Consider the following 25565-nt stretch of genomic DNA (forward strand, 5'->3'; position numbering starts at 1 on the left):
GGTGATGCCACATGAGATCCTGGATCAAGCCACACCTGAAGCTTGTGCTAACGATAGGTTTGTCTTTAAGTGAGTTAACAAATTATCTCTCCTTAGGCTATTTTACTTGGGTGTTTTTTTTTTTTGGTTGGGGGAGTTATTTGTTTACCATTTACAACCAAATCATTCCCAATATAACCACAAACTCTAAATCCTCATCCTGTCAGAATTATTTGGGTGGGTTGGGGTCAGGGTATAAATAAAAGAAAAGCCAATCTTTGAGAACTACAGATACAGACAAGGCACCAGAGACTACTAGGCGTGCTCTGTGCCCAGCGGTGCCACCTACGGAGGGTTCTGCCTGGGTCTTCAGTGCTGTTACCACTGGCGCACCTGGCAAGGGGGCAGCTCTTACTGTCTACCTGGGACCGGGAATTCTGCTTTCCTTTCATGCAGTCATTTAATAAATGTTATTTAAGCATCTATTTTGTGTGTCCACTCTGTGCCAGACACTCTTCTAGGAAACGCAGCAGGGAACAAAACACACAAGACCTGCGTCCCTGGGGCTCACGTGAAGACAATGAAAATGGGAGCAGGGGAAGATGGGTGGGTCGGCTCTTTGAAGAAGACGGCCAGGGAAGGGGCTGTGAAAGATAACATCTAAACCGAGAACTAGGGAGGCAGGGTGGGGTGGACGGGAACCAGGAGTGGACCCTTGGAGAATAAACCAGGCAGAAGGAAGCTCTGGGTGAAGAGAGCCAGGTGCTCAGGAAAATCATCCTGACTACATGTATCTTTTTTCTTGTTGTTAGTCGCTAAATCATATCTGACTCTTTTACGACCCTATGGACCGTAGCCCGCCAGGCTCCTTCATCCACAGGGTTTCCCAGGTAAGAACACTGGAGTGGGTTCAAATTCCCAACCCAGGAATCTTCTCATATCTCCTCTTGGGAAGCCATGTATGTTATTTTTGTTGTTTTTCAGTTGCTAAGTCATGTCCGACTCTTTGTGACCCCAGGGACTGCAGCACGCCAGGCTCCCCTGTCCTTTACTATCCCCCGGAGTTTGCTCAAACTCATGTCCATGTATGTGTATTTACATTAACTAATTGCTCTCACTTTCTGGGTTCTTAGTGTTCCTAGTGCTCTGGCATCTAGGGCCTCCCTGATGGGAAGAGACTGTCCTGCCCAGGGCCAGCTATTTCCCAGTGATAGTAACCGACCTGCTTTCCAGTCCACAACCCACTTGCCCTTGTCTGGCTCACACTCCGGGAGACAGTATCTTCCCACCCCAACAATCCCAGAACCAGACACAGGCAACCAGTCCCTCCACCCCAGAGGCCAATGAACTAACTCAAACTAGCCAGTCCCAAGTGTGTGCAGCTGCTTACCCAGCCTTGCCCATCCCTTTCCACAAAAACCATGATATAGGCTTTTGCCCCAGCTCTCCTCTTACCCCGCTGCCTCCCCACCAACCCAACTGCTTCCCAGTAGGACCCTTCGGGGATGTGCGTCCCCTCCCTTGGGGAGCGCAAAGGAAGAAACTATCTTTTCAGTGGCAATCGTCCCCTGCTCTGCTGTCCCCACCACACCTGAATAAAAACAAAAGCCAAAGTGCATTTCAAAACAGAACACCCAGTGACTTCCCTGGTGGTCCAGTGGTTAAGACTCTGAGCTTCCAAGGCTGAGGGAACTGGATTGATCCCTGGTCAGGGAACTAAGATCCCACATGCAGCACACAGTGGCTGAAGTTTTTTTTAAATACTGAAAAAAAAAAAAAAATTTAATAAAACAATGGGATTGTGTTTAATTGGAAAAGGGGCAGGAGCCACCCTCGCAGGCCACTTCTACTCCAAACAGGATGACGGGTCAGGGAAAGACCCTGAGAGGCAGTGACACCACCTGATTCGGGATTTCACGGAAATCAGTCCAACGTGAGATGAAGCATGTGTTAACTAAATTGGAGTGGGATCCTTTTGCAGTTTATGTGGATGTCAGATCATCACGCTGGGCCCTCCAAGTGTCCTACGGCTTCGTCAGTTATACCTCAATAAAGGAGAAGGAAAACCACTCCAGCTCCACGTGGGGATCGGAACGCAGAGGGGAGGACTTGAGGAGCTGGGGTGAGCAGAGGGCACATTCTGGGTGTCAGTGAAGGAACTGCCGAGGGCCGTGGTGACGGCAGGGTGTGGAATATGAAGGGAAGAGAAACAGGTGGGACCGGCTGGTGGCCGCCTGCCCGCCCAGCCTCCCGGGTCCAGCAGGTGAGTCCCAGCAAATGGGAGCAGCTGGCAGGGGGGAATGTGCCAACAGATCTGGGGGGATCTTGAGCCCAGACCCTCATCCCTCCCCCTCAGCACTGTTCTTCACCCCGCTCCCCACCCCCTGGAGCCCCTTTACTGCGCTCGCCCCCTCATTCCCATGAGGCCCTGACCAGGGAGGCCTTCCCTGACCCCCGCCATCCAGACCCTCATCCTCTGACCTGGTTTTATATCAGTATCTCCCATGTTTCTAAGTTGTCTGTTTATATGCTGGTGGTCAGTCTCAGCTCTGGTGGGGAAGGGATGAGAGCCTGGAATATTCTCCTCCTGCTATATCCTCAGGACTGGGGACCAAATCATGCAAGGCGGTGGGGGTGGGGGGGTTCAGTGTGCACACCTCCCGGGGGCCTGGGCCTCCCCTCGCTGCAGGCACCACCCAGGGTACCACCGTCAGCCCCCCTGGCCCCCTCACCACGCTCCCAGGGAGGTGACCAGCAGCCAGGACCAGGGAACTCCCAGATCACCCGGGAGCTGGGTCTTCTCCTGGCCTCCACAGCCCGACCACCCCCTCCGCCTCTCTGAGACTTTGTGCTCAACTCTCCTCGGGTAGGTTTCTAGCTGTCTCCTCGTGCTGAACAGAGAGCTCTGTGAAGACAGACTTGGGGGCGGGGGGGTCACCCTCATGTCCCCTGCACAGCTCCAAACACACAGTAAATACAAGTGAAATAGCCATTCCAAAGGAAAGAATTAGGTTGGCCCAAAAGTTTGTTTGGGTTTTTCTGTGATTATCTTATGGGAAAACTTGAATGAACTTTTGGGCCAACCGAGTAATCAACATTCATGGTAAAATGAAAACTAAACCAAAAAGGTAAATAAAAAGTAAGAAAAACATACCAAAATGACTAATAAGTGACTTGAGTTCAAAATTGGTACGTAATATTTGTAGCCAACACCTTTTACAGGGAAGTTTGCTATCATCTAAAGCTATCAATTCTCAAAATAACTGAAACTGTACAAATCTGTAAGATCATCTAAACTGAACTTTTGACTTTTTCCCTACTCGATCTTTTAATCTTGGCTGATTTTTGTGTGTAAAACCAACTTTGCATTCCTGTGATAAACCCCACCATGATGTCCTACCTTCTGTATACACTGCTGGATCTGATGTCCTAATATACTAAGGAATTTTGTGTTAACATTCACAAGAGATGGCAATCTGTACTTTTCTTTTCATGTCCTTGTCCGGTTTGGGTATCAAGGTTATGATGGCCTCAAAATAAACACCTGAGAACAATTCCCTCCTACTCTATTTTCTGAGTGTTGGTCTACAATTGGTATTATTTCTTCCTTTAATATTTTATTAAATTCAACAGTGAAGTCATTTAAGTTTGAAAATGTTTTAATTATGAATTGAGTTTCTTTAATAAATATGGGGCTATTTAAGTGGGAATTTGCTGTATGACTCAAGGAACTCAAACCCAGAGGGGTGGGATGGGGTTGGGGGTGGGAGGTGCGAGGGAGGCTCAAAAGGGAGGGGACATATGTATACTACGGCTGATCCATGTTGATGTATGGCAGAAACCAACACAATATTGTAATTATCCTTCAATTAAAAATAAATTAAGAAAAAATGAACAAAGTAAAAATATATAGGGCTATTTAGATTTTCTATTTCTTCTGGTGTCACTTTTGGTAAATTGTGCTTTTCAAGAAACGTATCCATTTCATCTAAGTTATTTTTATTGGCACATAAGTTACTCATAATGTCCCTTGATTATCTTTTTAATGTCTGTAGGATATGTGCTGATGCCCCTTCTTCCTCTCCTAATATTGATAATCTGTGTCTCTTCTCTCTTCTCATGATCAGTCTTGCCACGGGTTTATCAATATAATTAATCTTTTCAAAGAACCAACTTCTAGCTTTACTGATTTTCTTATTATTTGTCCTTTATTGATTTCTGCCCATATATTTCCTATTTCCTTCTTCTCTTTCTTTGGTTTTAATTTATTCCTTCTGTCTAGATTCTTAAGGAGAAAGCAGAGATTGTTGATTTTACACAGGCAGACCTCAGAGACAGAGGGTTCAGTCCCAGACCACTGCAATAAAGTGAATATCTTAATAAAGTGAGTCACATGGATTTTTTGTTTCCCAGTGCATATAAAATTATGTTTATACTATACTGTAATCTATTAAGTGTACAATAGCATTATGTCTAAGAAAACAACGTACCTACTTTAATTTTAAAACAATTTATTACAAAATACCATCTATCATCTGACCCTTCAGTGAGTTATCAAAGATCATTGATGACAGGTCAACATAACACAGATAATAATAATAAAAAAGCCTGAAATATTGCAAGATTACCAAAATGTGACAGAGAAATAAAATAAGCAAATGCTGGGAAAATGGCACTGATGGACTGTCTCCATGCAGAGTTGTCAAAAACCTTCAATTTGTGGGGGGGGTGGGAGGAATACAATATCTACAAAGCATAATAAAATGAAGTATGCCTGCATTTTTCTTCTTTTCTAATGTAGTTATATAAAGTTGCAAGTTTCCCTCAAACGACTGCATTAACTGCATCCCACAAATCTTGATATATTCTTATACCAGTTAGTTCCAATTACTTTCTAATCTCTCTCTGAATTCTTTGACCCAAGGGTTACTAGTGAGCAGAGTGTTGTTTAATTTTCTACTATTTGGGGATTTTCTGGTTATCTTATTATTATTGATTTTTTAATTTAATCACATATTGGTCAGTGAACATATTCTTCATAATTTCAATCCTTTTAAATTTATTGGGATTTATTTTCATGACCAAGCATATTATCTATCTCTGTAAACGTTCCACAGGCACTTGAGAAGGTGTATTTTATTTGTTAGGTATAGTGTTTTCACGATGACAATTCAGTTAAGGTGGTTGGTGGTGTTCAGATCTTTCACACCCTGGTGATGATTTTTTTTTTTTGCAGGGGGGTAGGGGGAGTCTATTGGTTCTACCACTTTTTGAGAGAGTTAAAAAGCCTCCAATTATAAAGGTGAATCTAAATGCAGTTCCCTTTGGTTCTACAAACTTTGCTTCACGGATTTGAAAGCTGTGCTACTGGGTGCTGGGCACAAACGAGATATAATAGCAGGCCAGTTAGTCTTTAAAATGCTGGCTTACAGGTCTGGCCCTTGGCTGGAGTTTGCAGTCTGGGGACACAGACTTCACCACCATCCTAATGGATTGGAATGGCTTACTAGTACTAAACTTCTTGTACAAAGTGATTTATACTGATCACTTGCTTTCCTTCTGGAACTCTGGAATCCTACTACATGCTAGGCAGAGTGTGTCTACATGACCAGTTCCCAAAAAGCCCTGAGGTTTTTTTACAACCTGTTGGCACTGAGTCTCTGACAAGCTTCCTTGGTTGGCAGGATGTCACAGGTATTGTCCCAGCTCGTTGCTGGAGTATGTCTTGTGGGAATCCCATGGCAGAGGACCCTAGAGTTCATACCCATTGCATCCCATATGCCTTTCCCTTGGCTGATCTTACTCTTATTTTTTCACCAAAACAAATCTTTCCTTTGAAGATGACTATGTGCTGAGTCATGTCAAGTCCTCCTAGTCAATCACCACACCTGGGGGTGACTTTGGGGGCTCCCATCAGAGGAGCACACACATTTAGGGCCATCGCATCTTCCTGACCGTCACTGTCAGTATGAGATGTCCCTTTATCTCTGGTGATATACGCTTCACCTTGAACTCTACTTTTTCTGAAATTAGTACAGCCACAAAGCTTTCTAATGCTTAGAGTTTACATGGGTATCTTTTTTTCCATTCTTTTCCTTTCATACATGTGGTTTGAAGGCATATATTTAATGTCTTCATGTTTAAACTGTGATTTTTTATAAACAACTTATAAGTGGGTTTTAAATGTTAGCTTTTAATGTATGACTCTATTCTACAGTGTACATTTTTAAAAATTATTTCAATGACATTATCCATTATCATAATGTCTATAAAAGCAAACACCTGGAGTCAGAACAAGTAGTCATTTTAAGGAAGGACCTAATGAATGGATGACAGGTCATTCATATAGGAAAAGCTATGCTGTCTTAAGGAAGAATAAGAAATTCTTCATGAAATGACATGAACAGTCTATAACATAAATGGGGGGGGGGGTTGTTTTTGTTTATTTTGTTTTTCAAAGAGTCTCATTTTGATCCTTTCTTTCCCAGAAATCCCTGAATGGAAACCCAATTATGTGACTTTCATGAAAGTATTGACTTTATCTTTGGGAAGGAAGTAAAAATGATCCACATTTACCAATGTATAATTCATACTGTTAAGAATATTTTTTAAGATATAGAATATAGCAATAAGCTACCATTCATGCCAAAAAAAGAGAGAAATATACTTATTTGTATTGTATATTTATTTGTTGTGGTTGCTTAGAATGTCTGAAAGGTTGTAGAGAAAACAGGTAAATACCGGCTATATCCAGGATGAGACAGCCGTAGGACAATACACTTGCCTTGTGTGCCCCCTTGAATTTTGAACTATGGGAATTACCTTTTCAAAAACAAGTTAAAATGCATTAATAAAGTAAAATAGGAAAATGAAAGAAATTTCCTTTGTAAAATTCCTAGGCAAGAGACAACTGCTGTCTACTAGCTCATGAGCCCCTGGAGGCAGAGCTGCTGGAGCTGGTCTCCCCAGCTTGGAGTCCCAGCTGGCCGGCTGGAGCTGTGTTACTCTAGGCATCTGACTCCACGTCACTCATGTTGCTTCCTCTTCTGTAAAACGGGGGTTATGATGCTACCTACTTCGTAGGGCTGTTGTGAGGATGAAGTGAACCAACACAAGTAAAGCGCCTTAGGTAAAGTTGTTAGGGACGTCCCTGGAAGTCCAGCGGTTAAGCCTCTGCGCTTCCAATGTAGTGGGCATGGGTGCGCTCCCTGGCTGGGGAACTGGGACCCTATATGGCATCAGTGTGGCCAAAGAATGAAACAAAGCTGCAAGAGCAGTAACCACCACAGTGTCTACACGGCAGCAAGCACACAGCAGGTGCTCAGTCACAGGGTCTGAAGTGATGATGCAGGATGTGAGCGATTTAACAATAGTAGGTTATTCTCAGACCTAGTGCTCAGACAACTCTGAATGCAAGGAGAATTGCTCTGCCAGATGCAGAGGAAGAAGATACGGTCTCGCCAAGCCAAACCCCACAAGCCGCATGCTCACAGTGGCAGGCCTGGATCCTTCCTGTGCATCCCCCCAGAACCCTGGGCCTCCCCAGGACAGTACAATCACATGGGTGTTCTGTGGAGGCACATAAACACCAGCTTTTCTGGCAGGTTCCCTGGCAGCTGAGAGCAGAGATGGACACAGGGCCCCAAAACAAGGGCCTGAGTGTGCAAAGGCGGTGGTACCTCCACCTCACATCTCCCAGGATGCCCAGAGCTCCACCCCTGCAGTTCTAACCCCCAGGCCGTGCTGAGCCACACACAAGGCCAGCCCTTGCAAACAACCTGGCCAGGAAATAATTCAGAAAATCGAATTACCCAGGTTTTTGGATTGCTCCACTATAGGCAGCAAGAAGCCTTGAGTCAGGGTCAAAAGTGCTGACCGAGTCGCTGAATCACATACCCTCTTTGCTGATGGGCCACTTTGCCTCCAAATGCTGCCACCGCCAGGGGTGATGGGCACAGTGAAAGACTCAGATAAACACGTGAAAATCGATACTGTCTCAGCTCAGAGAGGTCAAAGCAAGCATTTGACATTAAAGAGTCGGTTTCTTTACCTGCTTAATTAGCGGGCCATCGAGCCACTTCAGGACACACTGAAACGCCGTCGATTCCTTCAGAGGCTGGCGTGCTCTCTGTGGGTGCGGAGGGACCAGCTGGTTTTGGTCAAAGATCCTGTGCCAGTCGTGCATTCTGCCAGTCCCCAGGTCCCTGGGGCCTCTGGGATTACCTGCACCATTGGTGTTCAAATAAATAAGAGAGTTATGAGGGCCCAGCGCTTAGAGAACCTCCCACTAATACCAGGGGAACCACCACCCCAGCGACCCACACTCTGACCTCCCCAACCCCCACTGCAGCCGAGGACTGGCATCCAAGCCGCCTTGCCCTGGCCAATCAGAGCACGCCTACTCCAGCCTCGGTGACTGGTTTAGGGACAGCCACATGCTCTGTCCAGCTGCAGAGGTGGAGCCCTGCACAAGGGCACCAGGCCTTGGGAACTGGGGCTCTTAGAAGGGCCTGGGGGGCATGACCCACTCAGAGCCAATAAGATGTGAGCTCAGAGCTTCTGTTGGTTCTGTTGCAAGAACACTCTCCTCTGGGGCCTTCGGAGCAGAGAGGCCATCAGCTCGGAGCTGCCAAGGGGGACACCATAGGAGTGGCCGCCTTGAGACACATACAAAAAGGCAGGCAGCGTGGGAGCAAGGCCAGCGGTCCAGACGTCACCACGAAAGCCCTGGCTCAAGGGGACCCTGGAGTCTGGCCCCCAGGACAGCCGAGCCACAGTCCTGCTGGTGGAGCCAGGTGGGGACAGACTAAGTGTTCAGGGTGTCTTGGCAACCTGGCTCATTCAAGATTTTATCTGCCTTCCTGCAGATGAGGATCTTGAGACTGTCTTCAACTGAAACAGAATCTTAAGCCCTTGGCCTTGATAAGAGGCCAAATTCTCCTAAAATGGCCAGCAAGGAGAAAGGGCAGTGGGTTTGGTCTTCAAAGACAGCAGGTTTCTAAATGCAATCCACAAAGCCCCAAGGTTCTCGGAGGTGGTCAAGGGTTCCAGAGGCTTAGAGCTATTTTCATAACCTCCAGATGCCACCTGAGTCTTTCACTGGGTTGGCATTTGTGCTGATAGTGCCAAGGCAATGGTGGGTGAAGCTACTAGGGCCTCATCACCTCCCAAGACAATGGCAACCAAAGCCCACCAGCCGCCCTGTGCTCTTCACCCCTCACAGCACAGAGTCCAGCAGCTTCGCTTAATAAGGTCCCTGGGGAGGCTGTGCAAACTATGGATTTTGTTACATCTTGATTTGACCCTTGAGGATGCGTGCTTTTAACATTCTGTGATGAAAGGGGGTAAAGCACAAAAAGCATTTCTGCTGCCAAATGAAGGGCCAGGGTCACCCCGGGGTAAGCCGGACATGATCGCTGGGCTGTGAGTTAAACTGCCTCCTTCCTGCACTCAGCAACACCATTCTTACTAAAAGAACAGCTCAGAGACAAACAATGGTGATTCAGAACTGGGAGCTTCAAACACAGTGTGAACAAAATGAATCTGTCACTTCAAGGTAAACTCATAAAAACTGAGCTTTCAGGCAAAATTCAGAATTGGGAAAATCTGTGCCCTCCACTGCGAGCCTGACAGCTTCATAACTCTTGAAGACTTTCCTGACAAGAGGGGTAGTGCTGGTAACGAACAGTGAGCTTTTGAAATTGTGTGAGTAGATGTGTCAATATTTGGAAGATCTGCCTAACTCAGAAGCAGTTATTGTCCGAGAGAATAAGCACAATGATGTAAAATCTTGCATGGGGAACGATACACCCAAAGTGCAATGCAAACCAGAGGATTCAATGTAACAGTGTGCAAGTTTTCAGACAGGGTGTCAAACTCTGCTCTGCTTGTGAGAAACCCTTAAGGAACGATCGCTTGTGGGTTTGGGTACAGCACAGAAGCAGAATATCCACAGTTCTCTAAGGGCTCCCCGTCCACCCATCTGCGTCTCCTTCAAATCCTTCAAGCAAAATGACAACAGACTCAACAGAGAAGCAGTGCCCGCTGGGATTCACAATCACACAAAACAAAAACAAAGCAAAAACCCAAAAAAGGGTCTTCCCTGGTAGTCCAGTGGCTAAGACTGTGTGTGCCTAATGCTGGGGGTTTGATCCCTGGTCAGGGAACTAGATTCCACATGCTGCAACTAAGACCCAGCACAGCCAAATAAATAAATATTTCAAAAACAAACACACACACAAAACAGCCCCACTCTTCTTGGTAATGTTTTTGTTTCAGAAAACGTGGCTGGCTTTCATTAAAAAAATATATTTTTATATTAATATGTAACAGGTCTGCTGCTGCTGCTGCTAAGTCGCTTCAGTCATGTCTGACTCTGTGCGACCCTACAGACGGCAACCCACCAGGCTCCGCCATCTCTGGGATTCTCCAGGGAAGAACACAGGAGTGGGTTGCCATTTCCTTCTCCAATGCATGAAAGTGAAAAGTGAAAGTGCAGTCGCTCAGTCGTGTCTGACTCTTAGCGACCTCACGGACTGCAGCCTACCAGGCTCCTCCATCCATGGGATTTTCCAGGCAAAAGTACTAGGTCTACTGTTTTTAAATGAATTAATAACACTGTCGACATTTCTCAACAATAAATGTTGGTAGGCGTCACTCACATTTTAGGAAGTTATTTGGAGTCCTCAATCATTTTTTAAAGCATAAAGCAGTGTGACACTAAAAAGCTGGAGAAAGGTTGCTCTAAAGGGACTTGAAATACAGGGCTTCAGGCAGCTGGCCCACCCTCCACACTCCCAGGCTGTGCTGGGAATGCAGGGGGGCCCTGGAGGTATGAATGCGACTGGCCCCCCTGAGACGCTCTCCCACACCCGGTAGGCTTCAGCGCGGGGTCCGGCCCCCACTGGAACACCACCCCAACCCTACATACATCTCCTTGGGCCTCCAGATCCAGACTGTTACTGTATGAACAGTAAGGCACACACACCGGTTTATGTGGGGTTTTTTCCTCTGTGGGTTATGTTTGTCTGCTCAATACCACTTGTTTTGCAGAACTACCCTCCCCAGTTCTGGCCCAAGGGCCTCGGGGCTGGTCTCAGAGATGACATACACAGTGTGTGTCTTCACTGGGACCCCAGCCACAGCACCCTCTGGACAAGCTGTCTCCCAGGGCCAGCTCCTCTGTGCTTCTGCACCCAGCAGGCTTCTGCACTTTTGGTCAGAACACGTATCAGCTGTCCTGTACTGACCTACTCCCTGGCCCACTGCTTGCAGAAGGAAACCTACTCTCCTGGAGCCTTGATACCGCACTTACAATCAGAGCTCAATCAATTCAGCCCTGAAACTGAAGTTTCAATAAACTTGTCTCCCCAGTTTTTCTCTTTTTCAAAGAAATGTTTCATCATTAACATTAGTTATAAAATTGAGAGGTTTATTCCTGCAAAGTGAGGGCCTTCACAGACTGGGGTGTAACTCTACAGCAAGCCCTTTCTGCCTCAGAAGCACATGTAGGGAAACACCCTCTGGAAGGAGGCCCCAGTGGCGGTGATTCCTGGCTCCAGGACAGTGCCCCCTTTGTAGGTGGCTCCCTCGCCCCAGATCCCTAACCTAGTGCATCCCCCCACTTCTCTGGGGGACGAGGGGACCCAATACCACATTTGCCAGGACCAGTTGCGATGACAGGATGGCACTGCAGGAGACGTGCTGGGATGAAAGGCAGGTCTCCCAAGATCAAAGCTCTGAGCCAGGCAGGTGGAGGCAGGTGGTGGAGATGGAGTGACTACTGGAGTGGGTGATGGAGGGAGAGGTGACTCCTGAGACACAGGCTCCTGGGAGTAGGAGCCTGGACAGTCCCAGGGGCTCCATTACACACAGAGCTCTTCCCCTCCCGCCTGCACCCCCCACCCAGTGCCCCAAACGGCTCTCACCCGGCCCACACTCCTGTACACTCCACCCTGCCCTTGCTTCAGTTCCTCCCATTCAGCACGCCCTCTATCCCCCTTGACAGCCACACACACCCCTGGATGAGTCTTCCTCTGGTGCCACCTCCCCAGGAAAGCAGCTCCACCCATACACACCCCCTCACACGGGACCCTATCACAGAAGAGTCACCCAGCTTCTCCAGGCTACATGGTCACTGTCGTCCTGCAGGGACTGAGCTCCATGAGGTCAGGACTAGGTCCTCAGTGTAAACCTTTCTAATGATTAAGTAAATCATTCAATTATGCTGGAGAGGAATGAAGAAAGCTGTGGAGGAAGGCAGAAGGGCCTTTGGGGCCAGATGAACCATAAAGAGAAAACTAGGAAGGTCCCGTGCTTTGAGCCCAAGAAAAAGGTTCAAGGGCCTCTCCAGAGGAAGGGGGAAGAAAAGGCACCAACTTTTACTGAGTCCTTATCATGAGCCAGGCACTCACATTTTCATATTTGCTATTCCAATAACTCGAAGATAAGTACCACTACTGTCCCCTTCTTACAGATATGAAAAGTGAGATCCTGAGGTTAAACAGCCAGCCTGAAACCATATAGCCAGTCGTACAAACATCAAAGCCATTATAACCTATGCCAGCCCCTCTGCCCACCAAGGCCAGGAGAAGCTCTCAAGGGCAAAGTGAGAGCAAAGAGGTCGAGGAGCCTGGGCTGATCCTTGCTCTCCTCTCTGACTTCTGCAAAGTCTCTGCCCTCCCAGCATCTGTCTCCCACCTACAAAAGGAGGGGGGCCTCTGAAGCTCCCTGGAAGTCTTTGCTTCTGCAGACTTACCTGATCAACAAATATTCACCAAGCACCTGTTCTGTCCCAGTATGGTGAAGTGGACTGTCAAATACCCTGTCTTCAAGAATCTAAATAACCAGTGGGACAAAGACTAGGGGGCAAGCCTGAGCAGCCCAGAGAAGACAAGCCTAACCCAGTCTCCCTTTTTGGCAAGGTGGGGGTGGGGGGTCGGGGGGGGGTGGAGAAGAGGAGGGACCTAGGCACTGAAGTGATCAGCTGAGCTGAGGTCTCGTCAGCAGTGATTCACCAAGGAAAGGGAGGGACAGGAGCCACAAGGAACTTCCCGGGCACAAGGAAGCTTGCCTCCCAGACGCGAAGGAGATCTGGCCTTCCTGAACCTTGAAAGCTCGGGAGCTTTTTTGAGAGTAGACACCAAGCGCATGTGTGTATGTATTCAGTCGTGTCCAACTCTTTGTGACCCCATGGACTGTAGCCTGCCAGGCTCCTCTGCCCATGAGATTTCCCAGGCAAGAATACTGGGTGGGTTGCCATTTCCGACTTCAGGGAATCTACCAGACCCTGGGGTCAAACCCGCATCTCCTGCATTGGCAGGCAGATTCTTTACCAAATGTACCACTTGGGAAGAAACCCCCCTTCTCCTTTATTTTCGAGAGTAAGCAGAAGTCTAATTAAGCCCTACCTGGAATTCCTCTTTCAAGGAGTGTTCTTTGAGTACCTACCCTGTGCCAGGCCCTGGAGAACACTGCAGACAACCACGTTGACCTCGAGGAATGTATCTGAAGGGAGGCAGAAACACAGGATACAAGTTAGCACACAAAAGAGGTGGTTGTGACCTATAAAAATCACAGAGGAGAGGAGGGTGCAGGGAGCTATGATGGAGACCCGGCTTGGAACTGGCGGCGACGGCACAATCATCTAAAGTACACCTTTTCCAACTACACAAGCTTGTGAGACTTCCCACCTGCGCTTCAGTCAAAATCACATAGTGCGACAGTGAAGGCAGGACCAGGGCTGCGAAGGCATCTGTCTTCTATAGAGACAGACATGGAAAGAAATGTGCAAGGGTCTGAAGAAGGCAGCAGGAGACAGAGCACTGGGGGTCTCAAGAACACAGGGGCCCAAGTGGGGAGCTCGGAGGCGGTCAGAAGGTCGGCGGGCTGGACAGCGGAAGGGAAGGCGGGAGCAGCTCCAGGGAAGGCCTTAGGCAGGCAGGACCATCGGAGCAGGGAATCCCGTGAGGGTCAGGGAGTCTCCGGATCTCCACTGGGCAGCGGCGCTGGGTCGGGTCGGCAGGCAAAGCAGGGGGTCCCCAGCAGGGGTCCGAACGGGAAAAGGGGAGGGCCAATGCCGCGGTCTCAGCAAAGCCCACGCGGTCGCCGGAAGCTGAAGCGCTGCCAGTGGGTGCGGAGTCTAGGGGCAAAGTGCAGAGGTTGAGCCCTAAGAAGCCCCCGATACCCTACAGGACCGGGCGGCCCGGGCGGCCCGGGCCACACCAAAAGTCAAGGAGAGGGGGAGGAAAATGCGACCGACGCGGACACAGTCCCGCGCTATCCGAGTTGCCGCGCCCCTCAGGCCCCGGGCCCCCAGAAGAGTCGGACGGAGCACCCCACATACACTTCGGGATCAAGGCCTCGGGCCGCTCGGTGGCCCCTGAGCCTCTGAACTGAGTCCAATCTCCCCCGCGGCGCCAGCCAACGTGGTTCCGCCCGTAGCGGGCAGCGTTACCTAGGAGACGCGCCTGAGGCAGCCGCCCCCGCCCCCGGGCGTCGAGCCCCAGGCTTCTGAGGAAGTGCCTCTACGACGGATCCAGAGGCCCGGCGCTGGCCGGGGCCCACCAGGACCGCAGACCCTGCGGGCCGAGGACCGGCCAAGGGGCGCCCGATCCGCTGCCAACAGCCAGAGGAGCCTTGGAAAGGGAAGAACTCGCTCTCCGTCATTCACGTCAGCAGGACGCAGGGACCAATCAGAGCCCAAGTCCAGGGTCTCCGCTCCAGCAGCGCCAGCCAATCGGCGCGGCGGCGGGCCCGTCCTAATTTGCATGGTCGGCGATCCCTCAGCCAATAAGAGTGTGACTGGCGTGAAGAATAACCAATGAGAATCTAGAAGAGGAGTGGCCCCGGGCGTCCCACGAGGTGAAGATGCTGCGGGCGGAACCTGGTGGAGCAAGCGGGATTCGGGGGCGCTAAAGTCGCAGGGGCAGGGCGGGAAGGAAGATCCGGAGCGGGATAGAGGATCCGGAGCTGGAGCCCCCAGGTGAGTGCAGGGGGAGACCCCAGCCGTCCGCGCAGTCCCCTGCAGTGCGCCGGGAGAGCGGCGGCGGGCACCGCGAGGCCCGCGCTGACTCTCCATCTCCTTGTCCCCAGCGCGTCCCCGCACCCGCCTCCATCCTCACCTCCTCTCCAGCCGGCTCACCTCCTTCTCCATCATATCCCTTCCCCCATTCCACCCTCCTTTGGCTGCCCTGTCTGCCAGACTGCCCGACCTTTTAGCTCCCATCCCGACCCCTGCCCCAACTTCATCCCTCCCTGACCCCTCCTTTTCCCGCAGCTTCGCCTCCCCCTCCCCCATCCCTCTTTCCATTCCCTCTCCCAGCCTCAGCGCACCCCCCATCTGAGCGCTCCTGGCCCTAATCCTCCCTATCTCTCTCTCTCAAAGGCTCATCCTGCCTCTCCTTTCAGGTCCCTAGCCCCATCTTCCCACCCACTCTGCTCCCAATCCCTACGTTTCCCCATGGGCGCCCTCTCTCCACCTTGCCCTGCTCCCCAGGACCTTGGCACTCCCCTCCTGCACTAGTTCATCTGGCTACCTACACACCTCACCCCACCCGGGTCCCTCTGCCCCTACCCCATCTTCAGCTTCTCTTCGCTCCCCACCTCCCCTACCTGCTGCTGCTCCCGCAGGACGCAGGACACAGAGCCCCAGCTGCTGCACCGCGTCCTGCTGCAGTGGCTGTACTGTACCTGCCCACCTTTCCACCCTGCCATCCAGGCAGCCTACCCTGGCTCTGCTCCCCCTGGCATTTGTCCAGGGGCTCCTTAGGGGTCTACACTTTGTCTAGAGCAGCCTCAGGGGGTCTCCAGGTGAGAAGTCCCTTAGCACCCTGCCTTCCTCCCTGGCCATGATGTCTCTCCCCACCCCACCCCCACTTTCCTGCTCAGCTTACTTTGTGATTCAGCATTTTTGGGGTGGTAACTTTCTTTGCCTCCTGGCATGATAGGGACCTGGTTGTGGGCTGAAGGCAGGGGGTCTTGACCCTGAATTAGAGGAACAGTCCTGAGCTACCTGGTGGGGTCAGGGTTGGGGAACGGGAAACCCACCAGTGGGGGCAGTCCTTTCCTTTTTCACTTGTCTACCCTGTGTTGAAACGCATCCAAGGGGAGATGACATAAGTAATAGCTCTTGGGGAAATGGGCTATTAGCATTTATGGAAATTAATACATCCACATCCGAGGCGCAGGAACACCAAGTTCAGGCCACAGCTGTCCCACTGTCTGTCATTTCAGGATTTCTTCTTTCTCTGCAACTTCTCCTCCCCCTCAAAAATGCCATCCGCCTTTCAATGCCAAGAGCAAGCCCCTGCTCTACAAAACAACCACATTCAGGCCCCACGTTGCAGGGTTCGGGGACTGTGGAGAGTCGTGTCTGCCTCCTTGATTGTTGCTTAGTGTATGGATCTCCCTGCAGAGCCCAGGCTTACGTGTGGTTCCTGGGCTCCTGCCCCTGAGCTGTCATGACGGGGTGCCCAGAGTGCATTGGCTACCCAGGTCCTGTCTGTGGGGCACACTCTCCAAGCCCTTGCCCGGCCTCAATGACATTGAGGGTGTTCCAGCTGCAGTGCGTTCCTACCTCGAAAGCAGCCTGCTGGAGGCTCCCCTGCAAACCCGAGGTCCAGTTCCTTGTGCCTCTTCCTGCTGCACCAGCTGCCAGACCATGTGGGGGCTGAGCCACCACACGGGGAGGAAGGGTCTTAAGCAGTGTGAAACCAGGTCTCATGCTCAGAACCCAAAAGGGTCTGGACGGGGATGAATGAGCATGAAAGCAACTGCACACAGGTGTGACAAAGACACCACATTTCTTGTCGACTGAGGGTCATGGGCCATGGCACTGAGGGACACAGGGGCAAGCAAGCTCTGAGGTGGGGCAGATTGAGAAGCTTCACACCTTGGGGCTGGCTTGCTTTCCTTCTTCAATGATCTTCTAAACCCCAGATGATTCAGGAGGAAGTGACTGGTACAAGTTTTGGTTTGGCACTTTCCGGTAAGGGAGGGGGCCTCCTCTCGACTTTCCTGTTTGTTAGTGCTGGGGCCATAGCAACTGGGCAGCTCCACGCGTGGCAAAGGAAGGCCTCCTCCGCTTCTGGAACCCTGGGGAATGTGTGTGGTTTCCCAGGACTCCGGCTGGAAGGAGAATGTGTCTAGTCCTTGACCTCCACTTCTCCATGACCTTCACATCACCAAAGATTCCAGAGCCCTTTCCTGAAGTCCCTGAATTACAGGCAGAACAGTGGCACTTCTGGCAGCATTTGGGGAAGACTGTCTCTGACTGTCTTCAGGGCCAGGGATGCCCCCTCCATCCCTTCCCAGCAGCTAGAGGTCCCACCTCATAGAGGTGAGCCTGCTAGAGCTGCAAGGGGGTTGGGCATCTTCCACTTGGGATGCGTCAGCAGAAGCCCAAAGGCACAGACTTCTCCAAGGTCACTCAGAGGTGTCAGACCCTGTGCCTCCTGCCAATCTGAGCCAGGAATTTCTTTCTGCCCACTGGAGGAAACCAACACCCCATGGATGTGCCAACCAGTGGCCCTTCAGAAAGCACTTGTAAGATCATGCTGACACATGTGGGGAAATAGCACCATGGGCGCTTCTGAGTCAGTGGGTCTGTTGGGAGTCAGAGATGCCACCAACTGCAGAGAACCCTCAGCCACAGCATCCTGCCCTGCCTGGCAGTGCCCCAGAGCCAGGGCCCTGTCGTCCCAAAGATGTCATCAAAGAGATGGCAAGGGGCCGGGCCACTGGGTGAGATAAAAGCAAAGAAGGGACGCTGCGCTTTGACCTTGCTTCGCTGGGGGTCCTTGTAAATAACCATAAACCCACTCCCTGTGAGGGAGGCTGATTGGTCTGGATGGGAACTAAGCACAGAGAGGTGGCAAGAGAGACCCAGCCTCCTGATCATGAGGAACCTGGTTTCTCTTCCCACTGCACCAGCCCCCTGCCTGTCCCACCAGGCTCCAGCCCATCCATTAGTGCCAGAAAGCCTTACCCCCCATAGACGCGTCTCCTCCAACGTGCAGGAGGGTCAGGTTCAACCCCCACTCCTGAGGTATGTGGAGACTGCCCTTCTCATGACCAGAAAGCCTAGCACACTCAGCCTCCTAGCCTCTGCATGGCCCCCCTTTCTTTGGGGCGACTCTAAGGGGATGTGGTCCTTGGCTAAGCTAGTGTAGAGGAGAAAAAGGGACAGGGCCTCCCCCAGAGGGCACAAAAGGGGCCAGTTGGGGACATCACTAGACTGGTCATCCCATCATTTCTGGAGTGAACTTTCCATCCAGCCTTTCCTTGGCAGGAATGTGGGTCTCCTCCCCAGGCGGAGGTGAGCAGGCTACTGGGTCTTCATACCTTTGGCCACATCCCATGGGGCTGAGACGGAGCCAGCCTTCCTCTCTCTCTACACCAAGGGATGTGCTGTAGGCCTGTCCACCCCCACTCAGAGTGTGCACTGTGCCCGCATACTTTCTAACTCATCAGCTGGAAAATGGAGTCTCAGGAGGTCCCCCTGCTCCACCAAGTGACCAGGTGGTTAGCTCTGGAGACCGGGGGCATCTGGGGTTGTATGTGTCCCTTGCCACAACACCTGTTCCCCCGCATCTCTGGCTCCCTCCTCCATTGAACTTCCTCCTTGCAGGCAGCCCATCTTCCCCCTCACTCCAGCACACAGGCGCTTGCAGAATTGACTGTCTTGGTGCCACATTGGGAAAAGGGGGAAAGCAGAGATGGGCTGGGAACATCTCCTGTGCTGCAGACCCACTTGGGGGCCTTTCCCCACCAAGATCTTGAGCCATATTAGGGGGTTTTCCCACACCTAACTCGATCATGGATCTTGAGCCCAACTGCTGAGTCGCTGAGATCCATCATCCAACTCAACGGATGAAAGCCAAGTGCATCTTTCTCCTTCTCAGATCCCCACACCGGGTTCAAAGCAAACCAGCAAACTGTTCATTGTCGGGCTAGTTTCTCTGGTGAGCGAGCAACTTCTGGGGTCCCATAGATAGGGGATCTGGTCCACGAGCACAGCAGTCCTGGCCTGTGGCTCCTGGGGAAGAACTAACTCTGAGTGTTCGGCTCTCACTCTCCCAGCTGCTTGACCCTGTGCTTGCATCGCCCTTTTTCGGGCTTGGTGAAATGACACAAGTAGAGGCATAAAAACAGTCCCTAGCATAGGGCAAGAACCTCCTCAGCTTCCCAGCCTCTGCGTCGTCACAGGCTGAGCACAAACCTTTGCCCTACCTGGAGCGCAGGTGGCTCCCGGGAAAGCTCAATCTGAGTGACTCAGGTCACCCTCGGAGTCATTTCAGGAGCCCACGTGGGGCTCCTCAGAGGGGCTGTATGCTCCTGGAGAGGAATCTGGGAGAGCCCAGCTGGTGGCTCTCATGGAGGGTAGAGGGCTTTACCTATCTGTGCAGATCACAGCCTCCCTGTGAGTGGAGGGACACGCCCCACCCTGTCCTCCCTACCCCAGGCCTCCTGGAGGACACCCGTCTGCCCGCCTGCCCACCTGTGCAGTGGCCTGTGGGGACCAGGGGGCTGCAGAGCCCCACCCCCAGCTCACCCACCCTCCGCACCACAGCATGTTTTCATCTTCCATCCCTCAGCAGCTTTACAATCTCTCAGAGCCAACTCCAGCCTGATGTCCACAAGCTGTCAAATGCAGCCCTGGGCAGAAGGAGCTAGAATTCTGCCTGGGAACGTTGCATTCCCGAGCTCCCCGTGATGGTAGGGGCTCCCTCGAAACAGTGCCCTTCCTGCCCCTTCTGGATGGAGGCAACTCGAACAAGGAAATACTGATGAATCCACAGATTAAAAAGTAAATTAGAATTAAACTTTGTTTAAAACCTGTAATACCTCCAATGGGGAAAGGCCTTTGCAGCAGACATTTGAAGGGTCAAGAGTGAGCAAGACCCACCTCACCTCCACCTCTAGGGACTAGGAGCCAGGAAGGGGAGGCAGTAACCACAGACCAGGAACCATCAGAGATGCCTCTGCTGAGAGAGGAGAGATGAGGGCAGATGGGGTTGACCCTTGACCCACACCTTGAAAGGAGGCAGGGTTGTGACAGCAAAACTGGGAAAGGACTGTCTGGGAGGGGACCCTGCCTGGGCAAGTGCCTGAAGGGAGGACAGTGGGGGCGAAGTGCTTTGGACAATGGCCGAGATCCAGGGGAAACACAGGTGGAAGGTGCCTGTAGGAGTTGGTGGGGGGGTGGGGGGGGCGGACAGGAACTGGGGTCTGAGAGACCAGCCATCGGATGAATGGGGGCTTTGGAGCTGGCAGTGACATGTCCAGGCCAGGATGGAGGAGGCAGATGTGTCTATGATGTGTGGTGAGAACCGGGTGTGGTGGTGGGGGAGACCGCGTGTCTTCTTAAGGGGAGACTGTTGTCTGTATTGGGTGCTTCTGTAGACCCAGCATCTCGCACAGAGCAGAACCCCATAAATATGTCTGGAGCTGATGAAAAGAATGAAAAGATAGGAGGGCAGCAGAGCACGGCCTCTTTGGAGCTGGGTGGCAGTGGGATGTGGAAGGTGAGAGGAGCCTGGGACCCCAGGCTTTCATCCCTGGGTGTCGTCGGCCTGCACCCTGCTGACCCTGCTTCATTGGGTCCAAGTTATGTGCCTTAGCCTTCGGTTTGGCTGTGGGCATTGAAAGGGGAGACCTGGGTTCGAATGGGGTTCAAGTCAAACGTGATCACTAGCACCCATCTGTCACAGCCCAGGCAATGGACCAGGTCACCCTGCAGGTGGGGACAAGAGTGAAGGGGGCAGAATAAGGAGCCAAGGGAGTGGTCCTGAGTGCAGAATTCGAGAGAAAAGACGAAGATCAGGACAGGAGGAGACCCTGGGTTACCCTGGAGCCCAGGAGGAAATGGAGACAGGGGCGGGAGGAGGTGTCCATTGCATCAGGCGGGCCCCATGCTGCTGGGGCCAGCCTCTACCAGGAGTGGGGGTGATGGCGCTCCCCACACCCACAACAGGTGCATGTGCCACCCTCTTTGCCCTGTTCTATGTCGACTCCAGTTTAAAGAGCTGACATTGTCCCCCTTCTACTGGTGCAGAAATAGGCCCTAAAAACTGAGGTGATTGTCCTCAGGTCACAGAGCGTGAACAGGGAGGAGTCAGGATCTGAAACCGGGCTGTTGGGGGCCAATACCCGCCCTCCTGACCTTTGCACTCTGCTGCCTAACTGCATGCTAAGTCACTTCAGTCATGTCCAACTCTTTGCGACCCCATGGACTGTAGCCCGCCAGGTTCCTCTCTCCTTGGGATTCTCCAGACAAGAACATTGGAGTGGGTTGCCATGCCCTTCTCCAGGGGGTCTTCCCAACCCATGGGTGGAACACACATCTCTTACATCTCCTGCATTGGCAGGCAGGCTCTTTACCACTAATGCCACCTGGGAAGCCCAGGCTCCTGAGAAATCTGACCATGATAGAAGGAAGGACAGTGAGAGAGGCAAGCAGGTCAGTGGGGAGAAAAGTCACTCTTCTGGTGAACTGGGTCCATCAGCCGCATCCTCAGTCTGTTCATTCATAAAAGATGGTTCTATGGTGGGTGATTCTGTGTCCTGCCCTAGTAGGGACATTTCTGGGGATGCCTGTGAACTGCAGAGCTGGGGCTCATCCTTGCAGTCTCACTGATGCAAGTGACATGACTGCAGAGAAGTGGGCCGCTCTGGTGGCCCCAGAGGGACCAGGAGGTCCTGAGCCCTGAGACACACATTGGGATCACAGGGGGAGAATGAAAACAGCCCCCTCGAGTCCTGGTGGGGCTCAGTGGCCACTGGCCTGGGGTTGCGAGGCAGCACTTTGAGAAACACTCAAAGTTTGCAGACTTTCCAATTTCCACTTTGTAAAGCGGCGCCCAAGGACATACTCCTTGACCATTGGAAGTTCTGATGAGCGGGGCTTCCTGGGGCTTCTTCAGTGCTCTGGAACTTGGGAAGCCCTCACTCTGCTGGGCCACCTGCTATACTTTTGTCAGCTTCGAATCCCAAATCCAGCTTGATTCCTGCCATGGGTGGGGAGTTGCTGATGTCAGCCATGCCCCAGTCCCCCTGAAACAACACTTGGCCAGGAGGCTGACTCTCTCACCTGTCCTGAGTGATGGAAGCAGGCACTCCACTCAGGAGCGGGCCTGTCCCTCGGGACTGAACCTGTGGCATCACCTCCCCTTTCTCGTGAGGCCCGCCCTCCCCCCCACACCTCTGCTCAGCAGCTCCCTCACCCCCCGGGGAGTGTTGCCTTTGCCTCTCACTGAGGAGAAGGTGTTTTTTGTCACCCAGTCCAGGAGGCCTGGAGCCATGTCTGCCCCCTTGCTATTGCCAAGGTCACGGAATGCCCAGAAAAGGGATCATTGCAAATCCCAACAAAATGCCGCCCCCTTCCGCAGGGACACAGAGCTCTGACCCTCCTGTGTCCTGGCCGGGGACACAACAAGGGCTCCCGGGAGGCTGTCACGCTTCCTCCTCAGCCCAAAGGCTGAAGGTTGGGTTAGGAAAGACCACTGGTGGCCCTTGGAGCAGCTCCTGTGGGGTACACGTGGACCACATCCTAAACAAAGGGCCTGTTCAGATGAGACCCTTCCGCCACCCTGGGCCTGACGTCACTACATGAGGGACTCTCGTTGCTCGTAGGAGCGACCCTGCTCCTGATTCTCACCTGTGCTCCACCCCTTCCTTCACTGACCCAAGAAACAAGGGCACAGACAGGTCCACTGCCCTCAGGAATCACGGTCAGTGGGGGAGGAGGTGTGGGCTCCAACCCATGGAGGTGCCACTCAGGCCACAACAGAAGTGACTGCAGGCCCAGTGGGCACAACACAACAGGACAAGGTGCAGCCACAGGGTCAGGAAGCGAGGAGGTGAGGCTGGAGCTGCCGTGGTTCTCCCTAAAGACAGAGAAAGGACAGGGTGGCTTTCTGGGCAGGGAGAGCCACACACGAAGGTGCAGAGATGGCTGGCGGTTGCAGCGGTGGTGTGGGGGGCTGGGGGAAGTCCTCATGAGAGGGACGCAGGGTTAGTTGAGGAAAGATCTTGGAGGCTGCTCATCTGTTTTGGTAGGGGTCACACCAAGCAGCATATGGGATCTTAGTTCCCCGACCAGGGATTGAGCCCACACCCCCTGCATTGGAAGCGCAGAGTCTTAACCACTGGACCAGGGAAGTCCTAGGTGCTGCTCATCTTTATTTTTTGTTGTTGTTGTTCAGTCGCTCAGTCATGTCTGACTCTTTGCAACCCCGTGGACTGCAGCACGCCAGGCTTCCCAGTCCTTCACTATCTCCCAGAGTTTGGTCAAACTCATGTCCATTGAGTCAGTGATACCATCCAAACACCTCATCCTCTGTCGTCCCCGTCTCCTCCCCTCAATCTTTCCCAGCATCAGGGTTTTTCCCAATGAGCCGGCTCTGCATCAGGTGGCCAAAGTATTGGAGTTGCAGCTTCAGCATCAGTCCTTCCAATGAATATTCAGGGTTGATTTTCTTTGGGATTGACTGGTTTGATCTCCTTGCTGTCCAAGGGACTCTCAAGAGTCTTCTCCAGCACCATAGTTAGAAAGCATCAGTTCTTCAGCACTCAGCCTTCTTTGTGGTCCAGCTCTCACGTCTGTACATAACTACTGGAAAAACTGTAACTTTGACTATATGGACCTTTGTCAGCCAAGTGGTGTCTCTGCTTTCTAATATTTATTTATTTAGCTGTGTTGGGTCTTAGTTGCAGCATGTGGGACCTTTGATCTTTGTTGTGGCATATGCAGAATCCTCACGGCATCCTTTGTCGCATTGCCCGGACTCTCTAGTTGTGGCTCGGGCTGTGCAGCGCATAGGCTTAGTAGTTGCGGTGCATGGGCTTAGTTGCTCCACAACATGTGGGATCTTAGTTCCCTGACCAGGGATCGAACCCATGTCCCCTGCATTGCATGATGGAGTCTTCACCACGGGACCACCAGGGAAGTCTAAGAGGCTACTCATCTTTAAAGGAAAAATGTGCCCTGGCCAGGACACAAGAGGGTGTAAACAAGGAGGCATCTCTGCGCCTAAGAGTCAGAGCACCTGTGTCCCTGCGGAAAGGGGGTGCTGTTTTGTTGGGATTTGCAATGGCTTTTCAGGCATCCCGTGACCTTGGAAAGAACAAAAGAACAGATGAGGCCCCTCTGTGGGTCTGAGCTGGGTCTTGAATCCAGAATGAGGGAGAGGGAGCTGACAGTCCCTGGAGGCCCCCACCCTGTCCCCTGCCCATAGTTCCCTTGGGAGACCTGAGCTGCTCAGCTAACATGATCGCCACAGCCCCCCGACAAAACACACACAGAAAGCCTGTGTATCAGGCTGGGCCCTCATTCCCTTCTTCACCCAGGGCTGGAAGGTTCTGGCAAAGCCCACTGGGGTACTGCTGGGAGGGATGTGGAGGAGAGGGTTTCTCCCCACCTTCCTGTAGCCTGGTAACCATGGTAACAATGGGGAACTGCTGGAGGCTTCCAGCCACCTGCTGGGCTGTATGGATGCCGAGGGCCAGGCAGGGACCCACGCTCCAGGCGTGTGGGCTCCGGGCAGCAGCCTTTGTGAGCAGCAGGAGAGGGGGCGGCAGGTGCAGCCCCAGTCACCCAGGCCTCTGCAAGCAAAGGACCCTGGGTCAGGGGCCGAGGGCACAAGGCAGGGGACACTTCCCCAGTCCCTTGAGGGGATGAGAGGGCACTTGCTCCAAGGTTCATGCAGAGCCCCTGGTCTCTAAAGCAGCCCTGAGCCAGCAGGCATATAAACTGTTATAGGGTCTATTTAATTTATTATCGAGTGGGTGGGCTGAGCTCGAGTAGCCAGCAGTCCTCAAGAAAGTCCCTTTGGGCTCCTTACTCTTTGACACCATGTGGTCCAGCCACTCGTTTTAGGGAGAGAGGAACTGGGGTTCATGGAGGAATCAGACTTGTTGGCAGCATGGGGCCCCCAAGCAACTCTCTGACTGCCAGCTGGTGTCCACTCCCTGAGCCCCCAGCCAGCATCCCATAAGTCTCTCTGAGCTACTGGTGTCCTGTCCCTCCTAGAATATGTGCCCCCTGAAGATAGGTCATGTCCGTCCAGTCAGCTCTGTACCCCCAGCTCAGCCCAGGGGCAGGTGCATGGCAGAAGCAGGTGCTTGGCAATGATCAGAAATGATGGACCCTCCCAGAAGGCAGAACAGGGTAGGCTGGTGGCTGCCACCTCACTCAGGAATATCAGAGAAGTGAAAACCCTGGGCAGAAACCAAATGCCAAAGCATCCCCAGAACCGCCTCCATTCATCAGAGCACTTCTGGGGTGCACCTGCATCCCCCAACTCAGTCCCTTCCCTTCTTTCATTAACCAGACAGCCAGTGCCTAGTCCTCCAGGGAGACACTCACTGCTCTGTTCATGTGGGTGAATATGGGCTTCTCAGGTGGCACTAGTGGTGAAGAGCCCACCTGCCAACGAGGAGACATAAGAGACTCAGGTTCGATCCCTGGGTCAGGAAGATCCCCTGAAGGAGAAAATAACCACCCACCCCACTGTTCTTGCCTGGAGAATCCCATGGACAGATGAGCCTGGTGGGCTACAATCCAAGGGGCCGCAGAGTCAGACACA

The 25565-nt window shown here is 52.1% G+C and overlaps 2 protein-coding genes across 13 annotated transcripts in view; one reads left to right on the forward strand and one right to left on the reverse strand.

Annotated features, from left to right (window-relative positions):
• The window catches only part of NPHP4 (nephrocystin 4), a 139947-nt gene extending 125376 nt beyond the window's left edge, over window positions 1-14571 (reverse strand). For 9 of the 11 annotated variants that reach the window (XM_044942913.1, XM_044942911.1, XM_044942912.1 and 6 more), the window contains exons 1-3: window positions 14435-14571; window positions 13429-13485; window positions 8030-8202 (exon numbers count right to left, since the gene is read on the reverse strand). In XM_044942913.1, coding sequence (XP_044798848.1) covers window positions 8030-8164 — 135 coding nt within the window. In that variant the 5' untranslated portion in view covers window positions 8165-8202; window positions 13429-13485; window positions 14435-14571. Of the gene's footprint in view, window positions 1-8029; window positions 8203-13428; window positions 13486-13670; window positions 14195-14323 lie in introns of those variants that run through there. The other 2 variants (XM_006069603.3, XM_006069604.3) reach the window with 2 other exon arrangements.
• A 259-nt stretch (window positions 14572-14830) lies between these two features.
• Window positions 14831-25565, forward strand: part of KCNAB2 (potassium voltage-gated channel subfamily A regulatory beta subunit 2) — a 95096-nt gene continuing 84361 nt past the window's right edge. For both annotated transcript variants that reach the window (XM_006069615.3, XM_044942919.1), the window contains exon 1: window positions 14831-14962. The gene's annotated coding sequence lies outside the window, so the exon portion shown is untranslated. The remainder of the gene's footprint in view (window positions 14963-25565) is intronic.

Source organism: Bubalus bubalis, chromosome 5, assembly GCF_019923935.1.
Source record: "Bubalus bubalis isolate 160015118507 breed Murrah chromosome 5, NDDB_SH_1, whole genome shotgun sequence".
Classification (NCBI taxonomy): Eukaryota; Metazoa; Chordata; class Mammalia; order Artiodactyla; family Bovidae; genus Bubalus; species Bubalus bubalis.